This window comes from Lutra lutra, chromosome 1, assembly GCF_902655055.1.
Source record: "Lutra lutra chromosome 1, mLutLut1.2, whole genome shotgun sequence".
In the NCBI taxonomy this organism is placed as follows: domain Eukaryota; kingdom Metazoa; phylum Chordata; class Mammalia; order Carnivora; family Mustelidae; genus Lutra; species Lutra lutra.
In genome coordinates, this window is record NC_062278.1 from 69,180,906 (window position 1) to 69,197,179 (window position 16,274).

General features: G+C 37.3%; 1 protein-coding gene across 2 annotated transcripts in view; it reads left to right on the forward strand.

The window, feature by feature from the left end:
* The window catches only part of RASA2 (RAS p21 protein activator 2), a 125,520-nt gene that overhangs the window by 21,316 nt on the left and 87,930 nt on the right, over positions 1–16,274 (forward strand). For both annotated transcript variants that reach the window (XM_047726514.1, XM_047726520.1), the window contains exons 2-3: positions 4,666–4,783; positions 11,447–11,550. In XM_047726514.1, the coding sequence (XP_047582470.1) occupies positions 4,666–4,783; positions 11,447–11,550 (222 nt within the window). The remainder of the gene's footprint in view (positions 1–4,665; positions 4,784–11,446; positions 11,551–16,274) is intronic.

Consider the following 16,274-nt stretch of genomic DNA (forward strand, 5'->3'; position numbering starts at 1 on the left):
TAAGAAAACGCTACTGGGGCACCTGGGTGGCTCAGTGGGTTAAGCCTCTGCCTTTGGCTCAGGTCATGATCTCAGGGTCCTGGGGTCGAGTCCCGCATCAGGCTCTCTGCACAGCGGGGAGCCTGCTTCCCTCTCTTTCTCTGCTTGACTCTCTGCCTACTTGTAGTCTCTGACTGTCGAATAAATAAAGAAAAATCTTTAAAATAAAAAGAAATAGGGGCGCCTGGGTGGCTCAGTGGGTTAAGCCGCTGCCTTCGGCTCAGGTCATGATCTCAGGGTCCTGGGATCGAGTCCCACATCGGGCTCTCTGCTCAGCAAGAAGCCTGCTTCCCTCTCTCTCTCTCTCTGTCTGCCTTCCTCTCCGTCTACTTGTGATCTCTGTCAAATAAATAAATAAAATCTTAAAAAAAAAAAAAAAAAAAAAAAGAAAACGCTACAGAACAAAACTTGTCTATCTCCATGGCAGTGCTTAATAGTAGCAGCAGCTTCAATACAACCTCCCTTCTCTTCTGATCTCCAGATTTCTAGCAAGTGCATCTGACTGGTGGAATTTAAATCATATCCACAACCCTAACTACAAGAAAGACTAGGGAATGTAGTTTTTAGCTTTCTAGGTCTGTGGTACAGGAATTCATATACCAAAGCATGTTGAAATGGATGATGACCACTGATCGACCATATCTACCACAGATACAGATCTTGATTCTCCTTAAGGCTAGCCATTATCAAATGGTCTGTATAGATAAATTGAGAAAGATTACAAATAATACTGTCAAATATTGTGGACAAACCTTTAAGTACTTCTTTTTCACTATATTTTTATTGTTTATAATGACATTAAAAATGTCTAAAATTCGTGCTCCACCTATGTGATGAATATAGTGGTCTGTGGATGCCAAATTTTTTCACATTTAAAGTGTTGGTAGCAGATGAAAAGTCTGAAAAAGGGAATAACAAAACCGTTAGAATGAGTCATTTAAACTGAGGAAAGGTTGGTGTTAATCAAACACTGAAGCACGGTCAAATAAGGTAGGAACTGACAGCAGTCTTTGATTTGGTGGTACTTAATATTGTTATCATTCTAGGGGAGCCTAGGTGGCTCAGTCAGTTAAGCATCCAATTCTCGATTTTGGCTCAGGTCTGAATTTGGGGTGGTGGTATCCAGCCCAGCCTCAGGCTCCACGTTCAGCACAGAGTCTGCTTGAGATTCTCTCTCCCTTTGCCCCTCCCCCTGCTTGCATGCGTGCTCTCTCTCTCAAATAAATAAAATACTAAAAAAAAATTATTGGTGTTCTTGAAGGTTCTAGTAAAGAACTAGAATCAGACGCTGAATTGTAGGTTCAGGCTGTGAGTAGGAAGGAAAGGATTGGAGCAGAGGTTATAGAATAAGTTTTCAAGGAGCAGTAGTTGTATTTCCTTCCTTCCTCCTTCCCTCCCTTCCGTCCATTAGAACATAGGGGAGGCCCTGTGCAAATACCACATATGAGACAAGTATAGCCTTTCAAAGTTCCTCACTTTTGTCTCTCTGTAGCTTAATGTAAAGTGTGCAGTATTAAGGTAATCTCTTTCTGCTTAGAGATATAATGGGTGCACCATTTTTTATTAGTTCTCTAACTGTTCATTATTTCACTTTCAATTATTTTTGTATTGAGTGGCAGTTAACTATTTTGATTTACGTTTTTTATAAAGTGCCAGTTAATTACTATAGTTTAAAGTGTTGGTAGCTGACTTTATCAGCATATTTGTATGATTAGTGAACTGGGCATTGATTAGATGAATTCACCTTCAGTGTAGTTTATTTAAACATAGCTTAGTGACAGGTATTCAATGAGTACAGATCATGAAAACCTTTACAGGAAATAATGTTGAGTGTGTTTCATATATTACATAGACCTTATGTTTTTACTTATTCTAAGTAAATACCTGATAATGGTAGGTTCATTGGGTTCTGCACACAAAATAATCCCTGTTATATCCCCCTTAGAAAGGTGGGGTAGAATAGGTATACATTTATACAATGTGGTTTTCTCACGCTGCACTTAATCTGAATGAAATGGGACCATGTTCAAGGGCAGTGATTTAGTGTTCCAAATTCCCTCATTAGATATAGAGCATGTTTATTATGATTTAATTCTTAATTTGTTTACATTCTAGGCCCTTTATGGTGACCTAGTGGGATTTGGGGTTTAAAAAAAAAAACAACAACACTTTGGATTATACAGAGAAGAGACATCAAAGAAAAAAGACTTAAAGGATAAGAACGTTGAGAGTAATGAAAACTGAGTTGGTGGACAGTGTTGTGGAATGAGAGCGAGGGAATCAGATTTGGATAAGAGAAGGGACATTTAGTCTTTTAGGAAGAGGAGAATGATGGATATAAATTCAAATAAATATTAGTTTTTCCTGTTTGGAAACTGGTTTATTTGTAAAGGCCAACCCATATTGTCAATTTTTGAGTCATTTGAAAGATTCCTGATTTTGACTTGAGTTGAATATAGTATGTTTATTCTTTTTAAGTGGTAACTTGATTTTTTAAAAATCTCTCAATGACAAACTTAATGAGTGTCTTGTCTTTCACTGACTTTCTCATTGTAATAAAAAATGGTTTATTGAGTTTTTCATAGGTGCTTCTTAAGTTTCTGTTGGGCTTTGTTAAAATACATTGGTGTAAATGGCCTTTAGTTTTAAAGTTGATAAGCAGACAGAGACCCAAGTTTATCTAGCCCAAATTGTCCTCAGGAAAGCTGTGCTTAAGTGATTTGTGTGAAGCCATTTAGCCACTTAGTAATAGAGGTAAAGCAGGAATGTTAGTTTCATGATTCTTAGGGCAATGCTTATGCCAACTGCCTTGCTTTCCTAATTGAGTACACTGGAGTCTGAATTCAACACACATTTTTCTGTGTGCTTTTGGCCCATGAGCATCTCACAAGAACTTCAAAACTAGACTTACTAGCTTCCTTAATGGTCATTCAAGAAATATTTCTCAAGTGTCTATTGTATGACAGTCTCAATTTCAGATTTTGGTGATTAATAAGTTCTCAGGCCTCAAGACTGAGAGATGCAGAAAATAAATATGCAGAAATTACTAGTTTTGTATAGTTATAAATGCTATCAAGAAAACAGAGAAATAGAGTATGGCAACAGGATTATCTGCTTGAGACAGAAAATCAGGGAAGGTTTCTCTGAGGAAGTGACACTTAAGCTGAGACCTGTGGTAAGCAGAGCCAGCCATGTCAAGATGTAGGGTTAGAGCATTTCAAGCAGAAGCCCTAAGCTTGAGTGAACTTGGCATGGTGATGAATGGAAAGAGGGTGAACACTGAGGAGAGTGGGAAGAAAAGAGGTTAGAGAGGAGAGGACAGTGGTGCATTGTAGACCATGAAAACAGGAATTTAGAAATGGGATTATATTCTAAGTGAAATGGAATGGTTTTGGAGCAGGGGACTGAATGCCCTGAAGAATATGTTTAGATGGTCACTCTGGTGAAGAGTGGGTTGTAGGGGGATACCAGTGAAGGCAAGGAGAAGTGGTTGGATTTGGGATATATTTTGGAGTTTTGCTGGATTTACTGGATGGGGGAGGTTTGGGGAGGATGATGAGAAAAAGAGAGGAAGATAATGGTAGCCTGGGGGAAGAGCATGTTTTAGGGGAGGAAATCAGATGGTTTGTCTAGGACTTGTTAAATTTGAGATGCCTACTGGATATCCAAGGAGGCAGTTGGATATTCATGTCTAGTGTTGAGGAGAAGAGAGTAGGCCTGGAAGTGCAGACCTAAGAGGCATCAGCATTAACACTATACTGAGGGAGTTTGCACAGGGAAAGAAGAGAAGAAGATGGTCCAGAACTGAGCTGTGAAGCATTGCAACATTTAGAGGTGAGGAGGGAAAGAAGTAGGCAGAGGGCCAGGGATATAGGAGGAATGCCAGAAATACTGTATTGTGGGAGCCAAGAAAAGGGCATTTTGAAGGAGGGATGTTAGTGTTCACTTTTACTTAAATAGGGCCTCCAGATCAGATATGATGAGGACAGAGAAATGGTCATTGGATTTGGCAACATGGAAAGCATTGGCATCCCTCGCTAGAGCATTTGCCGTGTCGTCATAGAGTTAGAAGCTGACTGGGGAGAGGGTTGAAGAATGGATGGAAGGTGAGAAATTAGAGACAGTGTGTCTAGAAATGATTGCTTTTAAGAAGATTGGCTGTGAAAGGGAGTCTAGAAATGGAATGATGCCATAAGGGAGGAGGAGTCAAGGGAGTTTTTTTCTTTCTGTGCTTTTTTTAAAATTGGGAAATAGTAGAAGCTTATTTATGTGCTGATGGGAGTGATCCACTAGTGAGGAAAATTAATGATGATAAAGGAAAGGGATTAATTGTGGAGTCAAGTCCTTGAGGTGGCTAGTGATTGGGCTGGAGAGCACAAGGGGGGGCATTGCCCTTTCTCGAAGCAGGGAAACCATGATGTAATATGACCTCACACTCCCCTTTACACACAGCTCTTCAGTCTCACTGGACCAAGTTTATCACCTTTTTTTTCTAATCACTGGGGTTTTTGTGTGTGTGTATGTGCTGTATCTTCCATGTTCTTTTGGATTGAATTCATCCTATATAAGGTTTAGCATGAAGCATTTGGTGGTACTTAACACCAATTTCAATTTTTCTGTCAACAGGTGAAGCAAAAAATTTATTGCCATATCTTGGACCCAACAAAATGAGAGATTGTTTCTGCACCATAAATTTGGATCAGGAAGAAGTTTATCGTACCCAGGTTGTTGAAAAGTCTTTAAGGTTTGTAAAAAATTGATAAATTATCTTTCATAGATATGTATTGATTAATAAATTTTATACATTTTCCAGATTGTCCTCCTACACTGTTGGGGAAATGCAGGCTGGTGCAGCCACTCTGGAAAACAGTATGGAGGTTCCTCAAAAAGTTGAAAATAAGCTACCCTGTCACCCAGCAATTGCCCTACTGGGTATTTATCCTAGAGATACAAATGTAGTGATCCGAAAGGGGCACATGTACCCCAATGTTTATAGCAGCAATGTCCACAGTAGCCAAACTGTGGAAAGAGCCTAGATGTTCATCAACAGATGAATGGGTAAAGAAGATGTGGTGTGTGTGTATTTAATGGAATACTATGCAGCCATCAAAAATATGAAATCTTGCCATTTGCAGCAATGTAGATGGAACTAGAGGGTATTATGCTTAGTGAAATAAGTCAGTCGGAGAAGGACAATTATCACATCTCACTGATATGAGGAATTTGAGGGGGAGGACGGGAGGTTTTGGAGGGTAGGAGGGAAAAGTAAAATGGGGCCGGGGAGGGAGACAAACCATAAGAGACTCTTAATGTCAGGAAACAAACTGAGACTGCTGGAGGGAAGGGGGGTAGGAGGGATGGGATGACTGGATGATGGACATTGGGGCGGGTATGTGCTATGGTGAGTGCTGTGAATTGTGTAAGAATGATGATTCACAGACCTGTACCCCTGAAAGAAATAATGAATTATGTGTTAATAAAAAAAAATTTTTTTTAAAGTGCCTAGGGGCACTTGGCTGGCTTAGTCAGTGACTCTTGATCTCGGGATCGAGAGTTCAGACCCCACTAGGCATGGAACCTACTTTAAAATAAAATAGAATGGGGTGTCTGGGTGGCTCAGTAGGTTAAAGCCTCTGTCTTCGGCTCAGATCGTGATCCCAGGGTTCTGGGATCAAATGCCACATTGGGCTCTCTGCTCAGCAGGGAGCCTGCTTCCACCTCTCTCTCTCTGCCTGCCTCTCTGCCTACTTGTGATCTCTGCCTGTCAAATAAATAAATAAAAATAAAAAATAAAATAAAATGAAGGTTTTTAAAAAAGAAAAAAAAGACTTTTTTTTACCTGAAACTTTTCTTTTCCATTCTGGATTTGTTTTTAGAATTACAGAATCTCAGTGTTTGAAGGAGCCTTAATGTTTATTGAACTGGACTAATCAACTGTCCTACACTTGGTTCCTTCTGACTGTTATTGTTGACAAGCAGTCATCTGACATTTGCTTAATAACATTCATCCCAGTGACCAGAATTCATTGCCTCCTGAGCATCCTGTTTGGTCTTAGAACCATTCTGACTCTTGAGGTGCCTCGGTGGCTCAGTGGGTTAAGCCTCTGCCTTCAGCTTGGGTCGTGATCTCAGGGTCCTGGGATCAAGCCCCACATCAGGCTCTCTGCTGAGCGGGGAGCCTGCTTCCCTTCCTCTCTCTCTGCCTGCCTCTCTGCCTACTTGTGATCTCTGTCTCTCAAATAAATAAATAAAATCTTAAAAAAAAAAACAAAACTATTCTGACTCTTAAGACAGTTCTTATATTTAGTCAATTAATATCTATAAAACGGAGAACCTACTATATGCCAAGAGCTTGTTGGGTGCTTTTTATTCATACATCCATGAGAGCAAGATAGATGCAGTGCTTGCTTTCATGTGACTTTTCATTGCCTCAAAATATATAACTCAAAATAACACTTCCTTTTAATTGTTGCTAATTCTATCCCTTGGATTTCTGGAGAACACCTCAAACGATATTTGACATGACATCGTTCAAGTTTTTGAAAACAGCTATCATATACCTCAGTTTGTTCTCTAGGCTAAATTTTGCCTATTCATTTGAACTTTTCTCAGAGTACATCATTTTATTTCTCTTGAGAATAAATTATTTCTTAAAGTTATACAAATCACTGAAGTAGGGCATTGTAAGGAAATGGATTCTTGGGAAAATTTCTCATCTTTTGAAAGTGTAATAGCACTCAGTATCCTAGTAAATTCTAATTCATAAAATTGGAGTGTGCCACCTCTGCCCTGTAGTAGTGTTTGTGGACATAATTCCAGCACAGAGCTGTGCTGGCAGGATGTGGTCTTGGTCAGAGATAAGAGTCAAAACAAGGGAGTGGGGACTTGTTGGAATGAACATGTGATGGATGAAGTACTGAGTGTCATGACTCCTTTAAATTGAGTTTTGGGAATTTATTTTCTGATGCTCTTTTTCTCATAATCTTTTTTCATTACACTTCCCCCCTTTTCTTCCCCCTCTGGAGCTTTTCCCTTTGTGTCTTTATTGTCAGTGTTTGTAATTTTGAATGTCTATAGTGTTCTTCAGAGGAAAGACATTGTATAAAGCTGAAAATACTTTAATAGCCCCACAAAATTTGAAGTAGTACACTTAACATCTTTAGTCATAAATCACCTGTCCCTGTTTTTTAGAATTCTGTTGTTATTTATATGTTATACATGATGAAACTGAGTCACCAAAAGGCTGAATAATTTGTGCATCTAGTATAGGAAGTTAGGAGCAAAACAGAGATTGGAACCTGAAACTGTCTCAATCTCAATTTGTTACTCAGTGTACACTGATACCATATCACACAAAAATCAGTGATAAAGCTAGTAATTGTCCATAAATTGAATACGTGTGGTAGTTTCTAATATGTAGCTTTGTAAATTAGTGACTAAAATTAGCTTTTTCTTTTTTAAACCCTTGCTTTTCTAGATATTTGTGTTGGGAAAAGATGGTGAAAATAATAATTCTTACCCATCTTAAGTTATTTTTTTAGATACTTAGCAACTTGGAAGATATTTTAAGATTAACCATGGTTATCTTAGGTTATACTTAGATAGGTGCTTCTTGGATTCTAGGTTTCCCCTAGCACTTTTCCCTGCAAAATAAGGTGAAAGAGTATGCCTTGCTAACCTGGCTTTCATGTCAGTGTTTTCTTCATTTAATGTGATAAGCTGTCAAGTCAAGAGTCAGTAGATACCATTTAGGTGTTTATGGGTTCTGGATATTACAGTTTTTATAGGTAGTCCGGATATAGAGTTTTCATAACGGGTAAGGAAGGGTAACATGGAATCTATAGCTTTAAATTTTTACCTCAAATACTTTTAAAAAGTGAGTGGTATATAAACAAACTGAGAAACAGCAATACTGCTTATGCCCAGTGCTTTTCTTCCCCATGCCAGGAATTTCCTTAGGAGTCATATGCATGATCATATGTCAGTGATAGCAATATAGAATGTTGTTTTTAAAGCTGTGTAAGTCTTGTCATTGCTCCTTACCAATCTACTGAAAAGTTTTCTTCGGGGGAGGGGGTTGATTAGTTAATTAGTTAATTAAATAAAGATGTGAGTGCCCAGTTGTGGGGGAATAGGTTGTCCACATTGTGGTGATGTAGTGATCCAGATGACTTAGTGGATAATTCTGTAGTGTTCTCACTTGGTTTTAGAATCTGTTTTTAAAATAATATTTGAGGGGTGCCTGGGTGGCTCAATGGGTTAAAGCCTCTGCCTTCGGCTCAGATTGTTGTCCCGGGGTTCTGGGATCGAGCCCTGTGTTGGGCTCTCTGCTCAGAGGGGAGCCTGCTTCCCCCACTCACTCTCTACCTGCCTCTCTGCCTACTTGTGATCTCTGTCTATCAAATAAATAAATAAAATAAAATAAAATAATATTTGAAGCATATCTGGGTGGCAGTCAGTTAGGTGTCAGACTCTTGGTTTTGGCTCAGGTTGTGGTCTTAGAGTGGTGAGATGGAGCCCAGTGGCCGGCTCCATGCTCAGCATGGAGTCTACTTAACACCATCTTTCCCTCTCCCACTGCCCCCGCAAATAAATAAATAAGTTAAAAAAAATAAAAATAATATGTGAATATGTACATGTGATGTATAAAGGAAAATTCTCCATTTTCTAATGGTTTATAAAATGATGCAAAGGAGAAAAATACTTAAACATGCCATGTCTTTGCTTAATAGTTGTTTTTGTGTCAATTTTTATGTTGAGATTAATTAGGGGTCTCTGGTTATTTTGATCAACTTTTTTTTTAAGGTTTTATTTATTTATTTATTAGCGTGCACGTGGGGAGAGAGTTGGGGAGAGAATCTGGAATAGATTCCGTGCTGATCATGGAGCCTGGAGCTCTGTGCTTGGGCTCTATCCTATGACCCTAGATCGTGACCTGAGCCAAAACTTAGAGTCGTGGGATGCTTAACCCGCTCAGTCACTCAAGTGCCCCATTGACTGACCAGCTTTTCAAAGTTTATTTTGATTACATTTGAAGTAAAAAATACATTGACAAGAGTTGACCAGGCATTAGAAACAACTAAAAGCTCAGTCAACTGTTTTCTGGACAAGATTAGAAATAACTTCTGTAAGGATATTTTTCTTTGCATTTCAGCTTGTTTTTAAGTCGAGACATCCTAAAGAGATTGCATTTTATGGTGACATTTTCAAAGTATCTTTTAGTTCTTTAAACATTCTCAGGAAAAAGGTGCTGTTAACAAAGGATATTTACTAGCACTTTAGAGATTCATGTCTTCATAGAATCTAAACATCAAAGCACATTCTTAAACATCTAAAAATGACTTGTTTCATAGGAAAAAATCTTAGCTTGGGCATAGGCAAGGATTTCTTAACTCTGGATGTAGAAATCACTAGTCATAAAAGAGGAAGATTGATAAACTGGATTTCCTCAAAATCAGAGCCTTTTGCTCTTCAACAGACACTGTCAAGAAAATGGAAACAGCAAGACACAACTAGGAGAAAATATTCTGACAAAGGACTTGCATCTAGAATTTATTTAAAAACAAAAATAAAACCAATAAGAAGAAAGATAGCCAATTTTAAAAAGTGGCAGGAAAAATGAACAGATATTTCCCCAAAGAATATATATATAAATGACCAGCAAGCACATGAAAAAATATTCATCTTCATTAGTCATCAAGGAAATGCAGTTTAAAATCATTACTGTCATTATAGATTCTTGAACATAATGTGTCGTGATCGAAATCAGATCACTGGTTCCTGTGACAGTATGGAGGTGATTTCACAAGGGAACTGTCTGGGGAGATAGAAATGTTCTGTATCTTGATTGGAGTAGAGATTACACAAATGTAAAAATTTATATCACATTCAGTAAAATGGCTAATTTTAAAGACTTTCAGTAGCAGAAGTTGACGATGATATGGAATAACTGGAGCTCTCCTGCACTCCTGGTAAAAGCATAAATGGTACACATTTGTTTGGTGTACAAATGTTGGAAAACAGTTCGACAGTTTCTTATAAATTAAAAATTCACCTTCCTTTTATTTTTTAAAGATGTTATTTATTTGAGAGAGCGAGAGAAGGAGCACTAGCAGGGTGAGGGGTGGGGGCAGCAGAGGGAGAAGCAGGCTCTCTGCTGAGCAGGGAGCCTGACCTGGGACTCTGGGATCGTGACCGAGCTGAACGCAGACACTGAACCAGTGTCAGCTGACACTGTCACCTGAGCCACCCAGGCATCCCTCACCTACCTTTTAACTTAGCAATTCTACTCTTTTAGTTACCTACCCAAAAGAATTGAAAACATATATTCAGAAAAAGCCTTGTATAAACATATTTATAGCAGCTTTATATTTAATAACCCAAACCAGAAACATGACTACTAGGAGAAGAGATTGTAGAATATTCATGAATAGAATGTTATGCAGCAGTTAAAACAAATGAACTATTTATATACACAACAAAATGGAAAAGTCTCATGGTTGTTAAGCTGAGTAAAGAAGCTAGGCACAAGAGTACCTACTATTTAACAGATCTATATAGTAGAAATGAGATCGCTAGTTGCCTGTGGCGGGCATGGCAGGGTAACTGTAGAGTAGTATAAGGGAACTTTATGGGGAAATAGAAATGTTACTATATCTTGATTGGGATAGAAGCAACACAGGCTTATAAATTTATCAAATCGTTAAACTCTGTACTTCATGTTTTTTTTTATGATTTTTTTTATTTATTTTAGAGAGCACACATATGAGTAGGCAAGGGGAGAGGCAAAGGCAGAGAGATTCTCAAGTAGGCACCACACCCAGCTCCTGAGCCTGATGCAGGCTGATCTCATGACCTGGAGATCATGATGTGAGCATAAACCAAGACTGATGCTCAACTGACTGAGCCACCCAGGCACCCCAGTCATTTAAATTAGATTTTATTACATGTATTTTATACCTTAATAAAGTTGATTTAAAAAAAAAAAAACCTGTGTTTTTAAGATTTGTTTTAATTTCTTAAAAATATTTTAAAATAATGCTTTATATAACATTACCCATTTGTGTTATGTATTATTGTGATTAATGTAGCTATACATATTTCTGAGATGATGGTGTGAATGACACTGTCCTGAGCTCTCATTTGTGTCCACTTTAGGTGAATATGACCCCCAGGTAATAACTGGGTCTTCTGTACTTAGGACTCCTGAAAAACTGTTCAGAGCTTAACTTGGCAGTTGAGGTCCTCTCAGTTTGTACAGGATTTAGTTGAAACAGCCTAGAGAATAATTGTAGAGCTTTTGAAACTTTTCCCTATGGTGTTTTAGTCTGTGACTTATTTCATTGAAAATACTGTATGAAGAAACTATCAGATTTAAATTTAATGAGCTTTCTTCTTTTCTCTCTAGCCCATTTTTCAGTGAAGAATTTTACTTTGAGATTCCAAGAACTTTCCAGTATTTGTCTTTCTATGTTTACGATAAGAATGTTTTACAAAGAGATCTTCGTATAGGTATGTACTAGTCATAATTATCTTTAATCTCAGCATTGGTGTTTATATTCATTTTTTCACTAAGTATAAAGTGTTGAAAACAGAATAGTACATGCTCAACACTTCTAATCCTTTTCTCTAGTCTTCAAGTTCATTTGTGAATCTTATTTTTAATTTGTATGCTCAGATGCAGTAACACTTTGGAAGTGTCTTGACTAATCTCTCCCAGCCCCCCATCATGGTGTCATATTCATATGTTTCCAAAATACCTGATGGGGCATTTTCCATAGTACTCTTTACACTTGTTCATCAGTTTGTTGTTTAATGTCTGGACTCTCTAGTTGAACATGATATTTATGAAGGTAGAGATTATCACTCACAGAGTGCCGTCCATTTAATAGATGTTTGGTAAGTATTTGCTGAATGCTTCAAAGAGTGTTTTTACCAAAGATCACAGTGTTTGATCCCCCAAAGAACATTTATTTTTCAAGGTTTTCTGATTGAAGTAATAAATCGCTTTAATCTAGACATGTGTTTTTCTCTCTGGCTGTGTTGGTGACCATTAACTCTCTTTCTTAAATAATTGTCTAAGGCTGGGGTGTGATCTGTGGGCGTGTAGTAGAACAAAGGGAAATGGACACATATGTGTCACCTTCATGGTCTTTGCTCCAATGTCTAGATTTTAATAAAATGTGGTAGAGGCCTATAATTTACTTGCCTTATCCTCTCACTTTTTAGTATCATGAATTTTGTCATCTCTATCTCTCTCTCTTCTGATTTGAAATATACTTAGGTCTTCCACAGTTTAAATGATTAAATGATTTATTTGACTTTGTCCTCTTAACTACCACCTAATTTGTTTCTGCTTTTGCTCCTGAACTCCTTAAGAAGTAGTTTGTTTCCTTCTTCTGCTTACTGCTTCTTTCTTTTTAAGTCATCGAAATCTTGCTTATATATTTTTCTGACAATCCTTTTTTGAAGTTTGTCAGAATCATTTTATTTTATTTTTTAAGTATTTTATTTGCTTATTTGACAGACAGAGATCACAAGCAGGCAGAGAGGGAAGCAGAGGGGCAAGGGAAGCAGGCTCCCCGCTGAGCAGAGAGCCGGATGCTGGGCTCAATCCCAGAACCCTGGGATCCTGACCTGAGTGGAAGGCATAGGCTTTAACCCACTGAGCCACCCAGGCGCCCCTGTCAGAATCATTGTTGAGAAAATCAAATAACCTTTAAAAACAGTATATATTTTTTAAATTCTAAAACTATTAGAAGTTCTTAGTGACTAGTAGTGACTGTGCACAGAAATAACTACAGTTAATAATTTATGTATTTCTTTCCATTCTTTATGTATTTGTATTATTACATTGTACTATTCAGTCTTTTCCCCTTTTTTCATCTAATGATCCTATTCCCCTGTCATAGTATTTTAAAAAAAATATTTGTTAAATAATAGCCTTTGAAAAGAAATGTATTATTTGAGCTACTTCTTTGTTGGTGAACAATTATGTTTTGAGATTTTTGGTACTCTTAATGGTGTTGCTATGAACATCCTTCTTGCATACACTTTTGCATCTCTTTTTCTTAGAATAAATTCCTAGAAGTAAAATTACTGAGTTAAAGGGTATGAATAATTTTTAACATTTCTTCTCTATTTTTTACATTGGCCCCCAGAAATACTTTGCTAATTTAAATTCCCCTAAACATGACAAGGGCATAACCATTTTCCCATACCCTGGTTATTCTTGGATATTAGCATTGAAAAAATTTTTGTGCAATTTGATAGGTGAAAAATAGTATTTTTTAACTTGTCTTTTTCTGATTATCAGTGAACTTGAGGAATTTTTCATATGTTTATTAGTCTTTTACATTTTTCTTCTATGAACTAGTTTTTCATTCTTTTTTTTTTTTTTTTTTTTTTTAGTTTTTCATTCTTATGTCCATTTTTCATTTGGGTGGATTTTGTTGTATTGCATACTTATTTGTTAAATATGTTAACTTTTGTCAGCTGTACACATAACAAGTATTTTTTCTTTGTCACAAAAGGCATTTTTGGTAGTATTGAATCTTTATCTGCCTCTCTGTCAGTTTTGACTCTTTTGATTGCTTATTCAACTTGTTGAAAGCCAAGGAAAATACAATTTAATAACTTTGTATTTTCCTAGTTGTATTTCTTCTTTTGACATTTTATTTATATGCAGACTCTTGTCTCTTTAGAAAACCCTCAATTATGAATCACCCCTGAGGCCCCATCCTCAAGTCAATTAAACAACCATTTACAAACACTTCTGTGTGGCATATAAAGGATGGGAATACTAAAATGAATAAGACTCATGTTATTCCCAGGCTATCAAAGAGGCACACTTTTACTGTAATTCTAATCTGTTATAATTGCATCTGTGCTGGAGGTCTGAACAGTACTTGGGAGCACAGAGAACAGGTAATCTTGTTTGGTGGAGGATTAACAGACTACTTATACTTAGGAAAAGGAAGAAATTTCCAGGAAAAGGGATTAGCAGAATTAGAGGAGAAAAGTGTTTGTGGTGTATCTGCTGGAATATATAATATTACTTAGGAAGAGGGCAGTAGAACTGAAGCAGGGAATATAAACTGGAGACAATTTGTGATGGACCCCAAAGATTGTCTAAGGACAGTAGTGCTGAGCTTTTTAAGAATGAGAAACCTCTTAAAAATTATATGTAACTATATATACATGAATACTTTTGTGGTTTAACAACTTCTGTGTCATACAGTGGTAACTGCCAAAGTCCAAACTCAGTGTCTGTAGATTACGTATGTCAAATGTATATATTTGTAATTATATATAACTATATATATTCTTTTAAACTATATACACACACATTTTATGTATGTAATCTGTAGTTTATGGTTTAGAGAGATTAGAGTCAGGGAGGATATTATCAAATGAGATGCAAAGGGCAGTAGCAGTTTAAATGCAAATGAAGGAATGTACTTCAGTGGAGGAGCTGCAGGTATGCTTTAGGGACTATAAGGGGAGAAGGGATGGGAGAAAGGAAAGAGTTAAAAATAGTCTTGTTTCTATGGCTGTCATTAACTGGGATTAAAAAAAATAACATAGGACCATTCACCTTTGAGTAGGGGGTGAGAAGAGGAGAGGATGACTTTGATTTCAAACAAGTTAAACTTGTATTACCTGGGGAACATCTTGGTGGACACGTTGGTTGACTGTTGGAAATACAGATCTGAGGCTTAGAGAGAAGAGCAGGAGAGGTGAATTTGAGAGTCGTCAGCATTAAGCGATACTTGAAACCTCTGCTGGAATGAATGAAATTATCCTGGGAGCAGATAAGGAAAATGCCAGGAAAATGAGGCTTCAGTGAAGGCTGATAAAGTTTATTAGGAGGGTAGGAAGGGAGGATAGATTCTTATCTCAGAAGGCCAGGAGATTTTTTAATGTCAACAGCTAAAGAGAGAGAGAGCAGGATAAGGATTGGATAAAGGCTCTTGGTGATTATGAGCGACCCTTGAGAGTGTGTCTCTCTGATTATCATGTCTTCTTAAGAAAATGTTTTGTAATTTTCATTGTTTGCATATCATGTTATAGTCATCAATACAGTATTTGTTGAAAAGGCCTTTTGTTGTTGGGGCGCCTGGGTGGCTCAGTGGGGCGCCTGGGTGGCTCAGTGGGTTAAAGCCTCTGCCTTCAGCTCAGGTCATGATCCCAGGGTCCTGGGATCGAGCCCCACATCGGGCTCTCTGCTCAGCAGGGAGCCTGCTTCCTTCTCTCTCTGACTGTCTCTCTGCCTGCTTGTAATCTCTGTCTGTCAAATAAATAAATAAAATCTTTAAAAAAAGAAAAAAAAAAAAAGAAAAGGCCTTTTGTTGAGATTTATTGTTTTGATTTCCAAAAATTCCCCTGTGCTTTGCTTTTGGTTTTTAAAGTAAAAGTCAGTCATACTTTAAATTTAAAAAATTTTAAGTAAGAATCGATTCTTTTTTTAAAATATTGTACTTATTATTTGAGAGAGAGAAAGAGACCACAAGTAGGGAGGTGGGGGAAAGGGGCAGAGGCAGAGAGAGAAGCAGATTCCCTGCTGACCTGAGCTGAAGGCAACTGCTTAACTGACTGAGCCTCTAAGTAAAAATGTGTTTTTTGTGGAGTGGTAGCAGAAAGCCATAATTTGGTGTGAGAACTTTTGTTTGGAAATAAGTTTACTTTCATTAAGAGAGAAAATATCTACATTTAATAGCAGTTTTTTCCCCTTTTACACATGGGAAATTCAAAGTAAACTCAATTTGTACGTACCCTTTAAAGTTGAAAAATGGTTTTCATTTATGAATTTTTATGTTTTTGTAGTTTAACATTTTCTTTTGTCATTAACTCATAAAGTTGGGTTGTTGCTTTTTTTAAAAAAATCTGAGCTATTGAAAATGGAGTTCAGTCAATTATTTTTAACTCTTGGTTGCCAAATTGTAGATTAAACAGTGCCATATCATTTTCTGAAAGTGAAATTTGAACTTGAGAGAACATCTTTCAAACTTAAGATCTGAGAATGTGTGCTGGTCAAATATAGTTTTAAATGTTCATCATCATTAGCCATCAGGGAAATTGAAATCAAAACCACATTGAGATACCACCTTATACCAGTTAGAATAGCCAGCATTAACAGGACAGGAAACAACAAGTGTTGGAGAGGATGTGGAGAAAGGGGAACCCTCTTATACTGTTGGTGGGAATGCAGCTTGGTGCAGCCACTTTGGAAAACA